General features: G+C 41.1%; 1 protein-coding gene across 2 annotated transcripts; it reads right to left on the bottom strand.

The window, feature by feature from the left end:
- Positions 1-3626: 3626 nt before the first annotated feature.
- On the bottom strand, positions 3627-13244 carry LOC120721301 (F-box/LRR-repeat protein 3-like). 2 transcript variants are annotated; one of them, XM_040011530.1, is made up of 6 exons: positions 12935-13244; positions 9954-10158; positions 7921-8085; positions 7689-7811; positions 6944-7115; positions 3627-6726 (listed from the first exon to the last, which is right to left on the bottom strand). In XM_040011530.1, the coding sequence occupies exons 2-6, from the start codon at positions 10155-10157 to the stop codon at positions 6086-6088; spliced, it is 1305 nt and encodes a 434-aa protein (XP_039867464.1). In that variant the 5' UTR covers position 10158; positions 12935-13244; the 3' UTR covers positions 3627-6085. The 2 variants fall into 2 exon arrangements, with proteins under 2 accessions (XP_039867464.1, XP_039867465.1); XM_040011531.1 differs by lacking the exon at positions 12935-13244 and adding an exon at positions 12390-12928.
- Between the last annotated feature and the right edge of the window lie 813 nt (positions 13245-14057).

The raw sequence follows: 14057 nt of genomic DNA, 5'->3' as shown, positions 1-14057 counted from the left end.
AACAAAACATAACTGTACAAACAAAACCCCGAACAGCCCTGACCCGCTACATAGCCCCCACCTAAGGGGTCAGTCGTCCCCGACGACCCCATTACCCCACACAAAGTCCTGCAAATGTCCAGGTGCCTTCTTTTGGCGCACCGGCCGGTCATGACCGGCGGGGAAAAAGTCACTCGGGTCAGAACATGGGGTGCCACCATCATCCCACTTCTGACACCAATGTGGCGAGCTCAGACAAGGAGGAGACGGAGGTGTCGTTTGGTCTTGCTTCCCGTGAGCTAGCCAGGGAGCACAGCCGTTTATTGACATCTGCAGAAGAACACTGCCGCTAGCTAACTGCTCAGCGCGGCAACTGCACAGCAACAACAACAACAACACACAGGGCGCCCTCTGACCCCGGAAGGACACACCGTCGCAGCGAGAGGGCGTCACCCGTCACTATGACAACATAAACAAAACATAACTTTACAAACAAAACCCCGAACAGCCCTGACCCGCTACAATATGCTGCTGAGAATATAGCCCAGAAGAAGCGTATAGTATAGCTTTTATTTTGGAAAGAACTATTTCTCTGTAATAAACTCTCTTTTCCAAAGATGAGTGATTCCTCAATCAGATACAGGGCTCGCAAAATCGCTAGCCCGACGTCCCGGGGCTAGCGATTTTTCCAGTCGGGCTACCAAAATCTATCTCTGCCCTGCCCATCGGGCTATTGTAGGAAGGAAAAATATATGTCAATGCTTTTGCATTCTTGTAGCTGGGTAATTTTGTCATTGGCATCGGTGAGCCACTGTCAATATGTGACATATTGAAATCGCGTTTGAATTTGCGCTTGTTTTTTTGCTTTCACTTTGCAATCATGCAAACTGTGTATAGAGAGCGACAGCACTGATCTGTGAGTGATGATAATTTGTGCACCAATTCCTCTGACATCGTCTTATTAATCGTTAGCTTACTATGCAAACATGACAAGTGAAATCTCCCGCAGCAAGCTTAAACATGTGAGAGGTTGATCGCGCAGAGAATCGCTGAGCTTATATGAGTGCGTGTGTAAAAGCAGCAGGATATATATTTTAGTTCTGCTGAGCCAAATAAGACAGGTCAGGGTGAAGAAGTGACAGCCAAAGAAAAGCTTACCACAAAACGGAGAAGTTATGACAAATCAGACTATAAGGCAAAAAGAAAGTGCAGCTTTATGGTTTCATGGACAAAATAATTTCTGTGGCTGCAATATGACGAGCTATATAACCGGGGCTGCACATAAGTGGTCCGCAGGTGCGCATTCGCTGTCAAAAAAAAAAAAAAAACACGCACAAGATATGAAGTTGCAACGCGTGTTTGCGTACATAAGATTTTCTGGAGGAGGACAGACATTTGTTTAGAACTCTTAAAGATGTCGAAGAAGCTCCTTTAAGCTGTGATGTTCCTCCACCTCCAAAGAAATGTCAGAAGGAGTCCGAACCACAAAAGAAGCACGTATTCTCGGAAAAGTGGTTGCAGGAGGTGAGCTGGCTTCAAACAAATGATGAACGCACAGAGATGTGGTGCAGAATGTGCCGTGAAAATCCCACTCTAGCGGACAAAAACAGTGCTTTTTATATGGACGCAGACGTGCGTTGCAACTTCTTATCTGGTGCGCGTCTTTTATTTTGACAGCGAATGCGCACATGCGGACCACTTATGTGCACCCGTGTAAATAACATAATGTTCTGCCGGGTGTGTTGTTGGTTTTCTCTCGATTTCTGAGTCGACAGGTGCCTTTGTTACTGGGACCAGTCATTTTAAGAAAGGCCCCCATTAGAACCCATGAGAAATGCAAGAAATGCATTATTGCTCAGTCTGCAATATCTTTCCCAGAACAAACACCAATTGCAAATAACATACTAAAAATAAACCTGAAAAAAAAAAGTTTATAATTATACATGTGTTAATGCTCAGAAATGTACTTAAGCACATATTTGCACATGAAGTGAGTAATTTAAAGAACTTTAAAGAAAGTTTAATCTTCCCAAACTGTGGATCTTGAACCAATAATCTGACTTCATCGGCTCTTAGTCCACAGCTCAGGAGCTCAGAGCATTTCCTGTTTGAGAAATATCACTTATTGTCCTTTTAAATCCTGAGACCTAAAAATTTAATTAGCTGTGGCTGAAACACGAGACAGCACCGCAGGTTACGTCTTTTATCTGATTTCACTTAATGGAACTCTTACTAGATTGTGTCCTCTCCTGCTCGTGTCTATTTTTATGTCTTCATGTTTACTGCTGTTTATAAAGCTGCTTGAAAAGCACTTGGCTTGGAGGTAATTGCTGCATAAATAAAGTTTTGCTCGCTTGGTAATACACTTTATTCCTTTTCTCTCCAGTTTCCTCGCAGGGATGTTTGAAGTGTAATTTAACCTTTTTCAGCATCTTGCATAGCAAAATGAAAACGAGGTGACTCGCAGCATATGCATTAGCGTGGGCCTATTTGTGGTGGTAGCTTATTTGTAAAGCTAGTGATATGAGTGATTAGCCTGTTCTTCTTAATAAACCTTTAGCCTTTCTAAATAAGATATTTTGCACAGACTGTCAAATAGAGGACAAAGGTTAGAGAGAAAAGACTTAAAGAGGGCTAAATATGGATTAAAGAGAATCCAGTAACAATCTGCTCCTAATTAATACATTACACTCAGGGTATCCTTAACAACACTGCATTTCATTGCTCTCAGGGAGTTATGATAGCATCTTATGATATCTATACTCACATTTCTCTCTGATTTTGTAGCACAACAGCAACATTTTTTCTAACTTTAAAATAGGCGTATAGAATAGATACCTGCTCGGATATGTGTGCTTGTATTATCTCTCCTAATGCATTTAATATACACATAAAAGAACAGCTTAGTGAAATGTCTTCTAGTATATTTTACTGTACATAGCAACCATTTGCACATCATAAAAATTGACTTTTTCATATTATTTTTGCTTGTTTTATTTATACACTGTCTTTTTCTTCCTCATTTGTTCTCATATATATGGGCAGCATGGTGGCACAGTGGTTAGCACTGTTGCCGCACAGCAAGAAGGTCCTGAGTTCAATTCCACCATCAGGCCGGGGTCTTTCTGTGTGGAGTTTGCATGTTCTCCCTGTGTTTGTGTGGGTGCCCTCTGGGTACTCTGGCTTCCTCCCACCCACCAAAGACATGCAGCTTGTGGGGATGGGTAAATTGGATAATCCAAATTGCCACTAGGTGTGAATGTGCGAGTGAGTGTGAATGGTTGTCTGCCTGCCTCTCGCCCTATCACAGCTGAGATAGGCTCCAGCGCCCCCCCGCGACTCTGAATAAGGATAAGCGAATGGATGGATGTTCTCATATATCTCTAATGCCTTTTTTTTCTTACTGAGCTTTGTGCTGCTGTAACTTGTGAATTTCTCCAGTATGGGGATTAATAAAGTCTATATCTATCCAAATACCTCACTGAACTCTGAATATGATCTTGAAACAGTTCAAAGAACTTAAATCCATGTGAACCGAAGCACATCATTGTCTTTATAGTACAAAATTTTAATTTTTTTTCTAAAGATTTTTACTGGAATGCTTCATCTCTTTGGGAAAAGAACGTCGAGACGTTACTCTCCAAAAATCTTCTCAATACAATGCAGCTTTATTTAGATTAAATATAAACAACATGTTGTTTATACAACTGCAGCCCTTACTCGGCCAGTTTTCTGATGCTACGATAATCATGTGCAAGCACAACACAAATGTGGTTAATATTAACCAACAGACGGCATATTTGCATTTGTATAGATACACCATAAACTGTACTGTGCGCCAGTAAAGGATAAAGTCCACTGTCAGGCGTGGCAGCTTCGCAGAAACAGAAAACTTGCACGTAAGACATTACAGGGCCTGTTACAGGGTAGAATATCAATATAAAGGAGTGGCTCTTCTATTAACATTTGCCCAAAAAATAAAAAGTAAAAAAAAAAAAAAACAGACAAGGTGAAATATGAACCTCATAAACTCAGAACATAATGACTGACAGACTAAAAGGTGTCCAACTTAAATCAGCTTTCAGCCCACTGCAACAAAAACAATAGAGAAAGATAAATATTTCAAGCTTACACATTCATGAAAACACTCGGCTACATCAACATTCAGCTGCCATACTGTCCCGTCTGCAGGGCTGCACGATTTCAAATATCATCTACAACCACCCGCTTCATTTCTGAAAGTCCACTGTGTCTGCGACAGGCTGAACAACACAGCCCTAACGTTACAACGGTGCGCACATCAATCAAATAACCTTCGAAATTCTGAATTTGATTCCCAATTAGTTACAATTTTCCCGAATCACTCTAATATTTCTTCAAGTTAGAAATAGAAGCATAATCAGTGACTGTGCTGTATCGAGGGTTTTGGTTTCCCAGGATGATTTCTGTGTGTCAGTTAACAAAAAAAAAAAAAAAAATCCACTTTAGGATCTTATAATCTCAATGTTTGTAAGAAACGAACCTTGTAAAATCAAGTTAACTACAAAAGGTGGCTCAGAGTTATTAGACTGCAGAACCGCTGCTAAATCTTGTGACCATTTAGCTCCAAAGTTGTTCCATTTCCTTCCCTAATGCTACTCTCGGGACCTTCATTAGGGTAAAAGTGCATCGAAAGGAATCATTAAATGTATAGATATATGATTAGAATTTCTCTCTTACATTTGTTTTTAAATATAACAGATTTTATATTTACAATTACAGGAACGTGGGTGCAGGCAATGCAGAAAATAAATTATCGTACATTACGCATGCACGCACATATATGTTTATATATACACATATTTATACAGTATATGAAGACAAACGCGATCATGGCCAAAGCGACCAAAGAAAACTGCCTCCACAATTTGCTGTCCAAAATCAAACACAGGGCAGAAACATGAGGTTCAAAAGCACATTCAAATAAAACTGAAGTCGTGACACAGTGATGGATGGCAGGAGCAGACAAAGCAAGGAAGTACTGTCTGTGCTGCTGCCTCCCTCCTTGTAGTATCACATGATCAGCAACCACAATCTATAACAAGCTGTCGCCTCACTGTGAAAAAAAAAAAATCACTCATTCTTGTACAGTCACAACTTATTACTGCAGCTGTAAAGAAACAAACAAAAATATATCAGAAAAGCTTCTATAACATTAATTTGGGTGGCTTTGAATGAGTACTAAAATACATTAGCTTATAATGGTGATCATCCCCTTCTAAGACTAAACTGCCTGGCTTCAAAGACACTGGGTTCAGTGTGGTGATGATAATCTCTTTTTAAAATCTGCATGTTAACTCGCTTAAGTGAAATTAAGCTCAGTGCTTTAAAGTTTCTGATTTATATTAAAAGGATTATATTTACAAGGCAAAAAGGAATCTTTGTTACATGCATCTTGTGTGTATGAAACTAATTAGGTGCATTTATGCTCGCCGGACCGGTGGTTCTGCACGCCAACTGTGACGTCGCAATTGCGCATCATTTAAAGCAGGATTTGCTGCAGGATTTTCCTGAATGATAGGTGTCACCACTGACATAAAACATCCACATTAGCTGTGGCACAGGAGAAAAAGTCAAAACCAGAAGCAAAACAATTGCAATGATAGAATTAAACAAGAGGTTTACTTCTGACACGAGTGCACTCCCAAACCAGCTGCTGCAGCAATGGCACGGACACCTGTGTGAAGCTACAAAAGTTTGTGGTACGATTGACCAGAATGACGAATAAAAGGCGCGGATTGCCCGGTGGATGTGATGTCACTTTCGTCGTACATCACCGTTCGTGAGGGCAAAAACGGCGAGCATAAACGGGCCATTAGTTACCAGACATATTTGTTAATCCCCCTGGAAAAGTGACACTCCCAAACCCTCCTCAAACACTATATTTATCCAGTATTCAAGGGCTGAAGAAAACAACGTACTAAATGTTACAAATTACGTAAATTATAATCTATAAATATACACCTAAATACAAAAGTTATATACAGAAATTTGTAGCTGAAATCATTACATGTTAAAATAAAATCAGTTTTCTTCATGTTTGAAAGATGAGCCTTCTACCATAGCTCTACCACGTAGGCATCATGTCTGGGAACCAGACGCGACCCAAATGCTTTGATACCTCCCAGTGGATATCATCCAACCCATAGCGATGATCTGGAACCAGTACTTCCTCCATGATGGATAGCTGTGTCAGTCTGTCTCCACACATCTTGACAAACTCCACGAAGGCGCTGCAGGACACTTCGCACTCTCCCAAGCCAATGGCAGACAGCTGCGTGCAGCGCTGGGCGATGCGGATCAGCTCCTCGTCCAGCGGTCGCAGCCCGTTGGCGCACACCACCAGCTCGACCAGACGCGGGCAGTTGAGGCCGACGCGCCCCAGCACGTCTTTGCTGACGGAGCGGCCGAAGTACAGATGCGTGACGGGGATTTCGTCGCGGAAGAAAGGGCCAAACTCATCCTCGTAGAGGTAGAAGTACATGACCAGATTAAATTTAGGCGAGTGACGCTTCATGGCGTCCCAGCTGCTCTTTTTGATGGTGTGAAACTGTTGGCCGGGATTTTCACTGACCACGTCAATGCGGAGGTGCTCGAGATGCACGTGCTTCTCCGAGGAGAGGGCGATGAGAAGTTCATCGCTCAGCAAATGGTAGTTGAGAGCCAGTTCTCTCAGGCCATGGCACTGATCAGCCACACACAGGATGCCTGGAAATACATGCCCAAAAAATAAATGCAGTGTTTACTGGCAACCTGTACAGCACGTCTATAAATCGCACCCAAGCCCCTGAGAAACAAGGGAGAAACCTTACAATTTCAGCAATAACAGTTCTCAATCAATCAATCAAATTCTACACAATGACTAATTAGTCATTACTAATCATTAAGGCCCCTAATTTCTCTCATTTGTTCCATTTGTCAGTACCTGCAGGTGAAACATGAGGGCAGCTGCTCATTTTGAGCAGTTTGAGCGTGTCGCTGTTATTGGCCACCAGGACTTTAAGAGACGGGTCATCCACGGGCGTGTCATCAATCTTCAGGGAGGACAGGGATTTAGAGTTGACGAAAACCACAGTCAGTGCTGAGATGAAGTGGGACTGTTGAACAGAGAAGAGAGAGAAACAATAAGCAAACATTTTATTTAAGAAATCTGCAGACAGATCTAGTAACAAGCATCTAATTCAACTACACATACACACTGAAACTTTCAGCTTTGTCTAGGAGCAGATGCATATTTGTGCAGGTAGTTGTAAAATAAAAGCTGCAAACAAAACAAGACCGTCGCACAGCAAATGACCATAATTCCACAGAGTTTCTTTTACATTGTATGCATCTGTGGGATCTGTCTTCTGAGATAAAGTGTCAAAGAAAACAGGGGCCGAGTACAAGATTTTGGAGATATCAACTTGTAGACCTTCCCATAGGCACTTGACTTTAATCAAACCAGCTTCCTTTCAGGCATTAATCAAAGGAGCTCTAAAGCGGTGGATTTTCAGATCTCTGCGGTGCGTTACAATTCAGAGACGCTCGTGTCTGAGTGCTTCGGTGGTTCTCAAATCTTCTCAGTCATGGCTCATTTCTAAGGCTCTGCAAAAGTCCACCTTGTGGTGTCACGTCTGTTTGCTTTTACTTGAAAATGCACACGATGTAACCCTGTTGCTGAGGCTGACCTTAGGCATCTCCATGAAGCTGGGCCTGGCTGTGGAGATGAGCCCCAGAGTTTTCAAAGAACAATTCACCAGCTGAGAGAGGATGTCGCACGCTGCTTCTGCAGACTCTCTGCTGCTGTCCACCTGGCAGCACACAGAGAAAATGGCACTGTGAGTTGGGCAGCACATAAAAATCCACTTCGCTTCATCACTGAACTGCTGTAACCTCAAACTGCCCCCCTCTCTTTCGTACCTTGAAGCTGACATACTGCAGGTGGTCCGAATGCCTCTTGATGATCTGTTTGATGAGGTCTGGGTGTGTGGCCTTCAGGTAGGAGCTGGCTGGCTGGTTCAACTCAAACTCAAAGCATCGCCACAGTTCTGGCATGTGAAAGGCCTCGTTCCAGCCCCGGCATACCTGCAGCAACAACACAAACTTTTCAATTTTTCATGCTGAAGACAAAAATACTTTTTTTTTTTCCATCCTCAGGCAAGAGGACAAAATGTGACTCAGAGAAGAGAAACCAATAATTAATCTTAGAGGTGTCACCCTGGCACAAATGTCGAGGATATGACTTGTTGAAACAGGAAAACAGCAACACTATACATCTGCTTGCTTACTGTTTAAATTCCTGCTGAGTTACGTAATCATAATGCTCAGAAGTTATTTGGAAAAATAGGAAAATAAATACCACTAATATTTTGTAGCAGTAGGTAGCATCTGTTTGACATGGCACAGTAAACTGGTAAATAAGTATTTAATATTAATAATGATTTGAGCCACTGGCTCCTTTTTAAAAAATACCTGACTCCGAGCCAACGGTATAAATAAAGCATGTGTGAAGCCGTAAGAACCTTCGAACATGCTGCATTGCATCAACTTCCTTAACCAACTGGGTGTGAAAGGAAATTAAGAAGTGTCAAAATCCTCACTGCCTGTTTCGTAGGTGTAAATATATACATAACACATAAATAAAATATTTCTTATGCGTTTCTGCTGCTGGGTGCCCTCTGCAGGATTGTGACTAATTAGTTTTTCTTTTTTTTTTGGGGGGGGGGGGGGGAACTACCCGGCTTAAAGTCATGAGACAGTGGAGAGGTGAAGTGTGGCCAAAGGAGATCACTCAATTTTGGTGTCTAACTACTTTTCTTTTTAACTGCAAACCCTTAGCCTTAGCTCTTGGAGTCTGGCTGCACGCTTTGTTTATACCATCTTCCAAACCTGGTGGGAGAGAATCTCCCACCTCAAAGTTGCAGGATCCAACTCAAACATGTGCAGCTGGTTCCTTGTTCTGCTCTATTAAAATGGTTTGAGCTGGAAAATGACTCTAATCAGACCTTGAAGCACCAGAAAACTGACTGGCTTCTCTACATTGGCTCCCTGTTAAATTCACAATCAAATTTAAAATCCTTTTCCTTACATACGAGGTCTTGAATAATTTTAAAGATCTGTTCTTGTGATTTGATATAAAAATTGAACTGAACTGCAGCACGATGAAGTCAGACTACCCCGAGGTGAGATCTACTGGTGAGACAGTTGATTACTTTATATTGCTTATTTAAAATTTTGTACATAAATTAAATTGTGCTCATGAACAGTATGACTTTATAATACTCCAATGCATTTGGTCTCAGTCCACTGAAACAGCCGTACTGTAGCTTAACAAACAAGTGAATTGGGGAAGTTCTTTGTCTGCAACAGCAAAGCTGTCAAACAATCAAATATTATATGCTTTTGCATTTTCCATTATGTTTACCACTTAGATGCTCATGCTGCATTTTATTTGTGCAGAAAAACTGAAAACATCTTGTTGATCTCCCTCATGAATGAGTAACCTTCCATTAAAGTGTTAACAGCAAAATGCTGCAACTTTAAAAAAGAGATAAACTGGCGGCAGTTCGAATTGAGGCAGTGCTTTGAAACATGACCCCATACCCACAAACTAACAGAACCCTGCTTTACCTTCTTAGTTTAGCCAAATGAAGACCTCTCTCATTATATGAACAAATACAGCATGTATCACAATCAAAGTCAAGCTGAAGCACCCACTTATGGCCTTTAAGGCTCATAATCCTCCATCAGATAAACTCAGCAACCATTAGGTATAATAATGCCAATGTAGCGTGTAAGTAAAGCAATACAAACGAGGCTTACACATGAGTATGAGAGGGAAAAAAATGTGACTGTGCTGTTCTAGTTCTTACAACTAATAAATACTGCCCCCTGCTACATATTGTAAACTAAGAGCAGCTATAAATGCTGCTTTATTATTATTATACAGGTACCTGGGAGGCAAAAGCCCTATCCAGTAGAGGCAGGTACTGGAAGACGTGGAGCAGGATCTCCTGTGGCAGACACTCCCAGCGGGCTTCCTCATCCTCCAAATCTTTCTCCCTCCTCTGCTTGCGGGACCGTTTAAGAGTCTTCTGACACCCACCGCTGGTTCCACCTCCATCCTCCTGCTCGTTCCCTTGGAGACCTCGTTTCATCCTGGGTGAAAAGATGAGGGTTTAAAATCCAGACAGATGAGCTGAGTTTTTCTGCTCGCCGTTGTGCATGTTATCCCAGTTGTTTTTATTTTTGCAGCCCATATATGGAAGCCTGACACATGACCCTAAAGCCACAAATATTTTTATTGGGTAATCTGGTTAATTATATATAGATTTGCTTATTTTGGGTCATGAACTAGTAAAAACAAAAATCATTTCACAGCAACATATATAGCTGTTGTGATAAATATGTGAATCTTATGTACCCATTTAAAAAAATGACCAGATGACAAAACTACCAGTGCCTATAGATTATCAATGAAAACCAGGAGGAGTGCTTCTCCTTTCTAAATTTAGACTCCAAGCAGGATCACATGACCCCAAGCAGGATCACATGACCCCATGGTTAGGTCAATAACTTGGTGTATTTGACTGAATTCAGCTAGTTAAAAATCAGCAGTTGATTAAACAAGACTATCTAGAACATATGAGCACAAAGGTTTCTACAGTACAGTTCTACAGAGGGGCCGATGGTGCGATATGGCAGCCTTGCTTCTGTCAGTCTGCCCCAGGGCAGCTGTGGCTACAACGGTAGCTTGCCTCCACCAGTGTGTGAATGCGAGAGTGAATGAATAGTGGCATTGTAAAGCGCTTTGGGTGCCTTGAAAAGCGCTATATAAATCCAATCCATTATTATTATTATTCAATAATTATTTGTGCAAAACTCTTGAGTCACCCCTTGTTTCTTTATATTTTGCTTAAAATGAGCTCAACTTCCTTGTATTTTCTTAAGTGCGTTTGAATAATAGTTATCCAGGCTTTAAGCAGGCCTTTTGCAGTTCTTTTCTGGACATTGGTTGCTTTTCATTCATTCATTTTCAGTCCATTGTACTTTAATGCACAGTTGGTGGGGAGCACCCATAATCTTGCTGCACATGCACAGTGATAATAAAGAGCTATTCTGTTCTATTCCTTCTAGCTGACCATTTTAAGAGGAACGTTTTTGCTTGTTTGTTTGTTTAGACTTTTAACACTGACCTAGGAATCATTCAAGCATAAAAAGGCACCTAAATTAACAGTGTTGTGTCAACACATAACAGACAACTTAGCAAAGAACCAGTTTTACATTGTATCTTGGGCATTTCATTTCTAGTAGCATGTAAGAAAGACACAATTTGTTTCCAATGTAATGTATTTAGCTCAATCTGTGAAAAATGCTTAAGATAGCATCATCTTCTAACCATAAAAAATTTATTTTTGCACCAAGGTGACTTCCAAAGTACTATTAGACAACAACTTCTAATATCTCAGTATGGTGTGCAGAGTGTCCTCAAAAAGTTTGAGAAAACTGGACAAAAAAAATTTCTCTAACGTTCTAAGGTGAAGCTCAGCAATGGTCTCATAGGAAGGGTGGCTGAGAAGAAGCCATTGTTAAGGAAGGGAAATGTGGAGAAAAGACTGAGGTGTCCCAAATGATACAAGAACTGGTCTGTGGATATACACGAATATATCCAGATATTACACAAAAGCTGTTCAGGCTGTGTTGAATAACAAAGGTGGTCATACTAAATATCAATTTTCAAGCTTGTTAGAACTGTACAAACTATTTTGCGTTTTACACTGTATTTCCATGTATGTTTGCACATGTTTACACACAAATGCAAAGTTATATATAAATACATATAAAATCTAAATAATCAAAACGTTTGCATACTGCTGCAGATGCAAAAAATTAAAAAAAAAACTGGCCTTTAGAAAAAAAAAGCATGAAAACAGAAATAATATTGCATTTTTATATCACGGAATATATAAAGGAAGTATATTTAGCTGTCATTCTTGTCAAAACATAACAGTTTTCCAATTTTATAGTACTATTGTACTATGTATGACTGCGCAATGACAATAAAGAGTTATCTTAATTCCAAAAAAAATAAAACAGCTAAATTAATGAAAACTAATGCTGAACATGTTTAATGAATAAAAGGGACACGAAAAAAAGCAAACCAAAACTAAATCGAAAAGAATTTTTTTTAAAAAAAACTTCAAAGAACATCACAAAAGCATATTTACTCTGCTGTCCCCTAAAGTGTGTGTTAGTACTCTGTTTTCTAAAGATACCTCTTTAGTTTTAACCTGTGGCTGCATGGATACTGGTTAACTAGTTGACTGGTTTTCTAAACAAAAACACTCGTGACGAGTTTCTTTAATCATTAACAATTTAAAACAGCTTACTGCCTCTATCGGCTTTCCCGTTCCCCCAGTATCGGTCGATTCTCACAGGTACGCGAGCACCAAGTTAGAAAGCAACGTGTTTATTTCCTGGAAGTCTGTCCTGACTACTGTGTGCACTGGGCCATTCCGCGTATTTTGCCTCACACATGCTGGTGATTAACTGCAAGAACAGCCTACGTGTTTCCTTCAGCGTTTCTTCTGCCCACCTGAAAATGAAAACAGTACAGATAGAGGACACGCCTCCCTCTGCTTCAACCACCAGCACCGTGTGGTCAAGCTGCCTCAAAGTTAGCTTCTCCTCGCTGATACTGTCTTTTAATAAAAGCGCCTTTTTCCACGCATAAATGCCACGCTGTGGACGCCGTTTCATGCCACCGCAGTTTACAGCAACAACACACCCGTCAGGAGTTAGCTTAGCTCAACCCAACTATACATCTTGGCAACTACTTAGCAAAGTCTACCCACTTAACATAAAACGGTGACTAAAAACAGCTCGATCAGACACTTACAGGTCTGCGGCAGTTATTTATCTTCACCCTCCTCACCTGGTTATCACCTCCTCCGTGGGGCTGTTTATTTAGAGACGATCACTCAACGTCAACCGGGACCGACACAAGAAAACTGCGTCCGAGCTGGCCGACCGATCAAACACATTGGACCATACGACAGCACGGTGTGTCGGGAGGTTAGCGAAAACTGCCGGGAAGCTGGTGAAATGAGGTTTTCAAAAGTGTGCTGGCTTTCCGAGCGCCTGACCTAGTTTCGCTTCTCAACTCTCAGCTTCGCTACTTTGCTTGTCAGCTAAAGATGGCGTTTGTGTTGTTGTGCGGAGCAGCCAGTGGGCTTATTACAGCCGTTCCGCGGTTACCGTGAACGGTCAGCAGGGGGAGCAGTTTCACCCTAAGATGTTTTCATACAGAGATATGGGGGTATTCAAATGAGAAGAAGAAGAAATTACATTTTTAAACAATAATATGAAATTGAATCCAAAGAGTGACATTTATGCTATGTCATTTAAATATCCTCATTAAAAATTAAAACATTTTACCTTCCAATAATAATGATACTAATAATAGTAATAAACCTCATTTATATACCACCTGAAAAATTGAGGTGTTGGAGACAAGAGCAATGAAACTCAGTAAAATCAAGGCAGAATGTATGTTTGTGAATGAGTGAGGCAGGTGTAATAGGGAAGCTGCAAGGAGTGGAGTGAAGTTTAAATACCTGCGGTCAACCATCCAAAGATAGTGCAGATAGAGCACAAGAGAGGTGGGGACAGGGTGGAGGGGGTGGAGACAAGCGTAACGGGTGATTTGTGACAGAAAGAGAGTGAAAGCAAAGGATTAATTGCTATGACATGTGGTTCGGAGAGAGTAGTACAAGCAAAAAGAAGTCTGAGCTGGAGGTGGCAGAGTTGAAGATGCTTTTTGTTGGGAGTAACCAGGATGGATAAGAAATCAGAATATCAGACAGACAGCTCAGGTTGTTTGGACATGTGCAGAGCAGGGTTAGTGGATATATGGGACAAAGCTTGTTGAAGATAAGACTACCAAGCAGGAGGAAAAGAGCAAGACCAGAAAGAAAATTCATGGGTGTAGTGATGGTGTAGTGGTGGACATGCAGAGGGTTGATGTTATACAGGAGGAGAACAATTGCCACTATATT

This window comes from Simochromis diagramma, unplaced genomic scaffold (assembly GCF_900408965.1).
Source record: "Simochromis diagramma unplaced genomic scaffold, fSimDia1.1 OVJJ01000603.1, whole genome shotgun sequence".
NCBI classification, from domain to species: Eukaryota; Metazoa; Chordata; class Actinopteri; order Cichliformes; family Cichlidae; genus Simochromis; species Simochromis diagramma.
Note: the sequence above shows the minus strand (reverse complement) of the source record. Positions and strands in the feature narration are given on the sequence as shown.

Excerpts from the sequence above, each read along its gene's own strand:
- LOC120721301 (XM_040011530.1), bottom strand. The coding sequence starts at position 10,157 with ATGAAACGAGGTCTCCAAGGGAACGAGCAGGAGGATGGAGGTGGAACC. Across the intron at positions 7,812-7,920 it reads TGCAGTATGTCAGCTTCAAG|GTGGACAGCAGCAGAGAGTC; the intron begins GTACGAAAGAGA and ends GTGTGCTGCCAG. Across the intron at positions 6,727-6,943 it reads CCCTCATGTTTCACCTGCAG|GCATCCTGTGTGTGGCTGAT; the intron begins GTACTGACAAAT and ends ATGTATTTCCAG.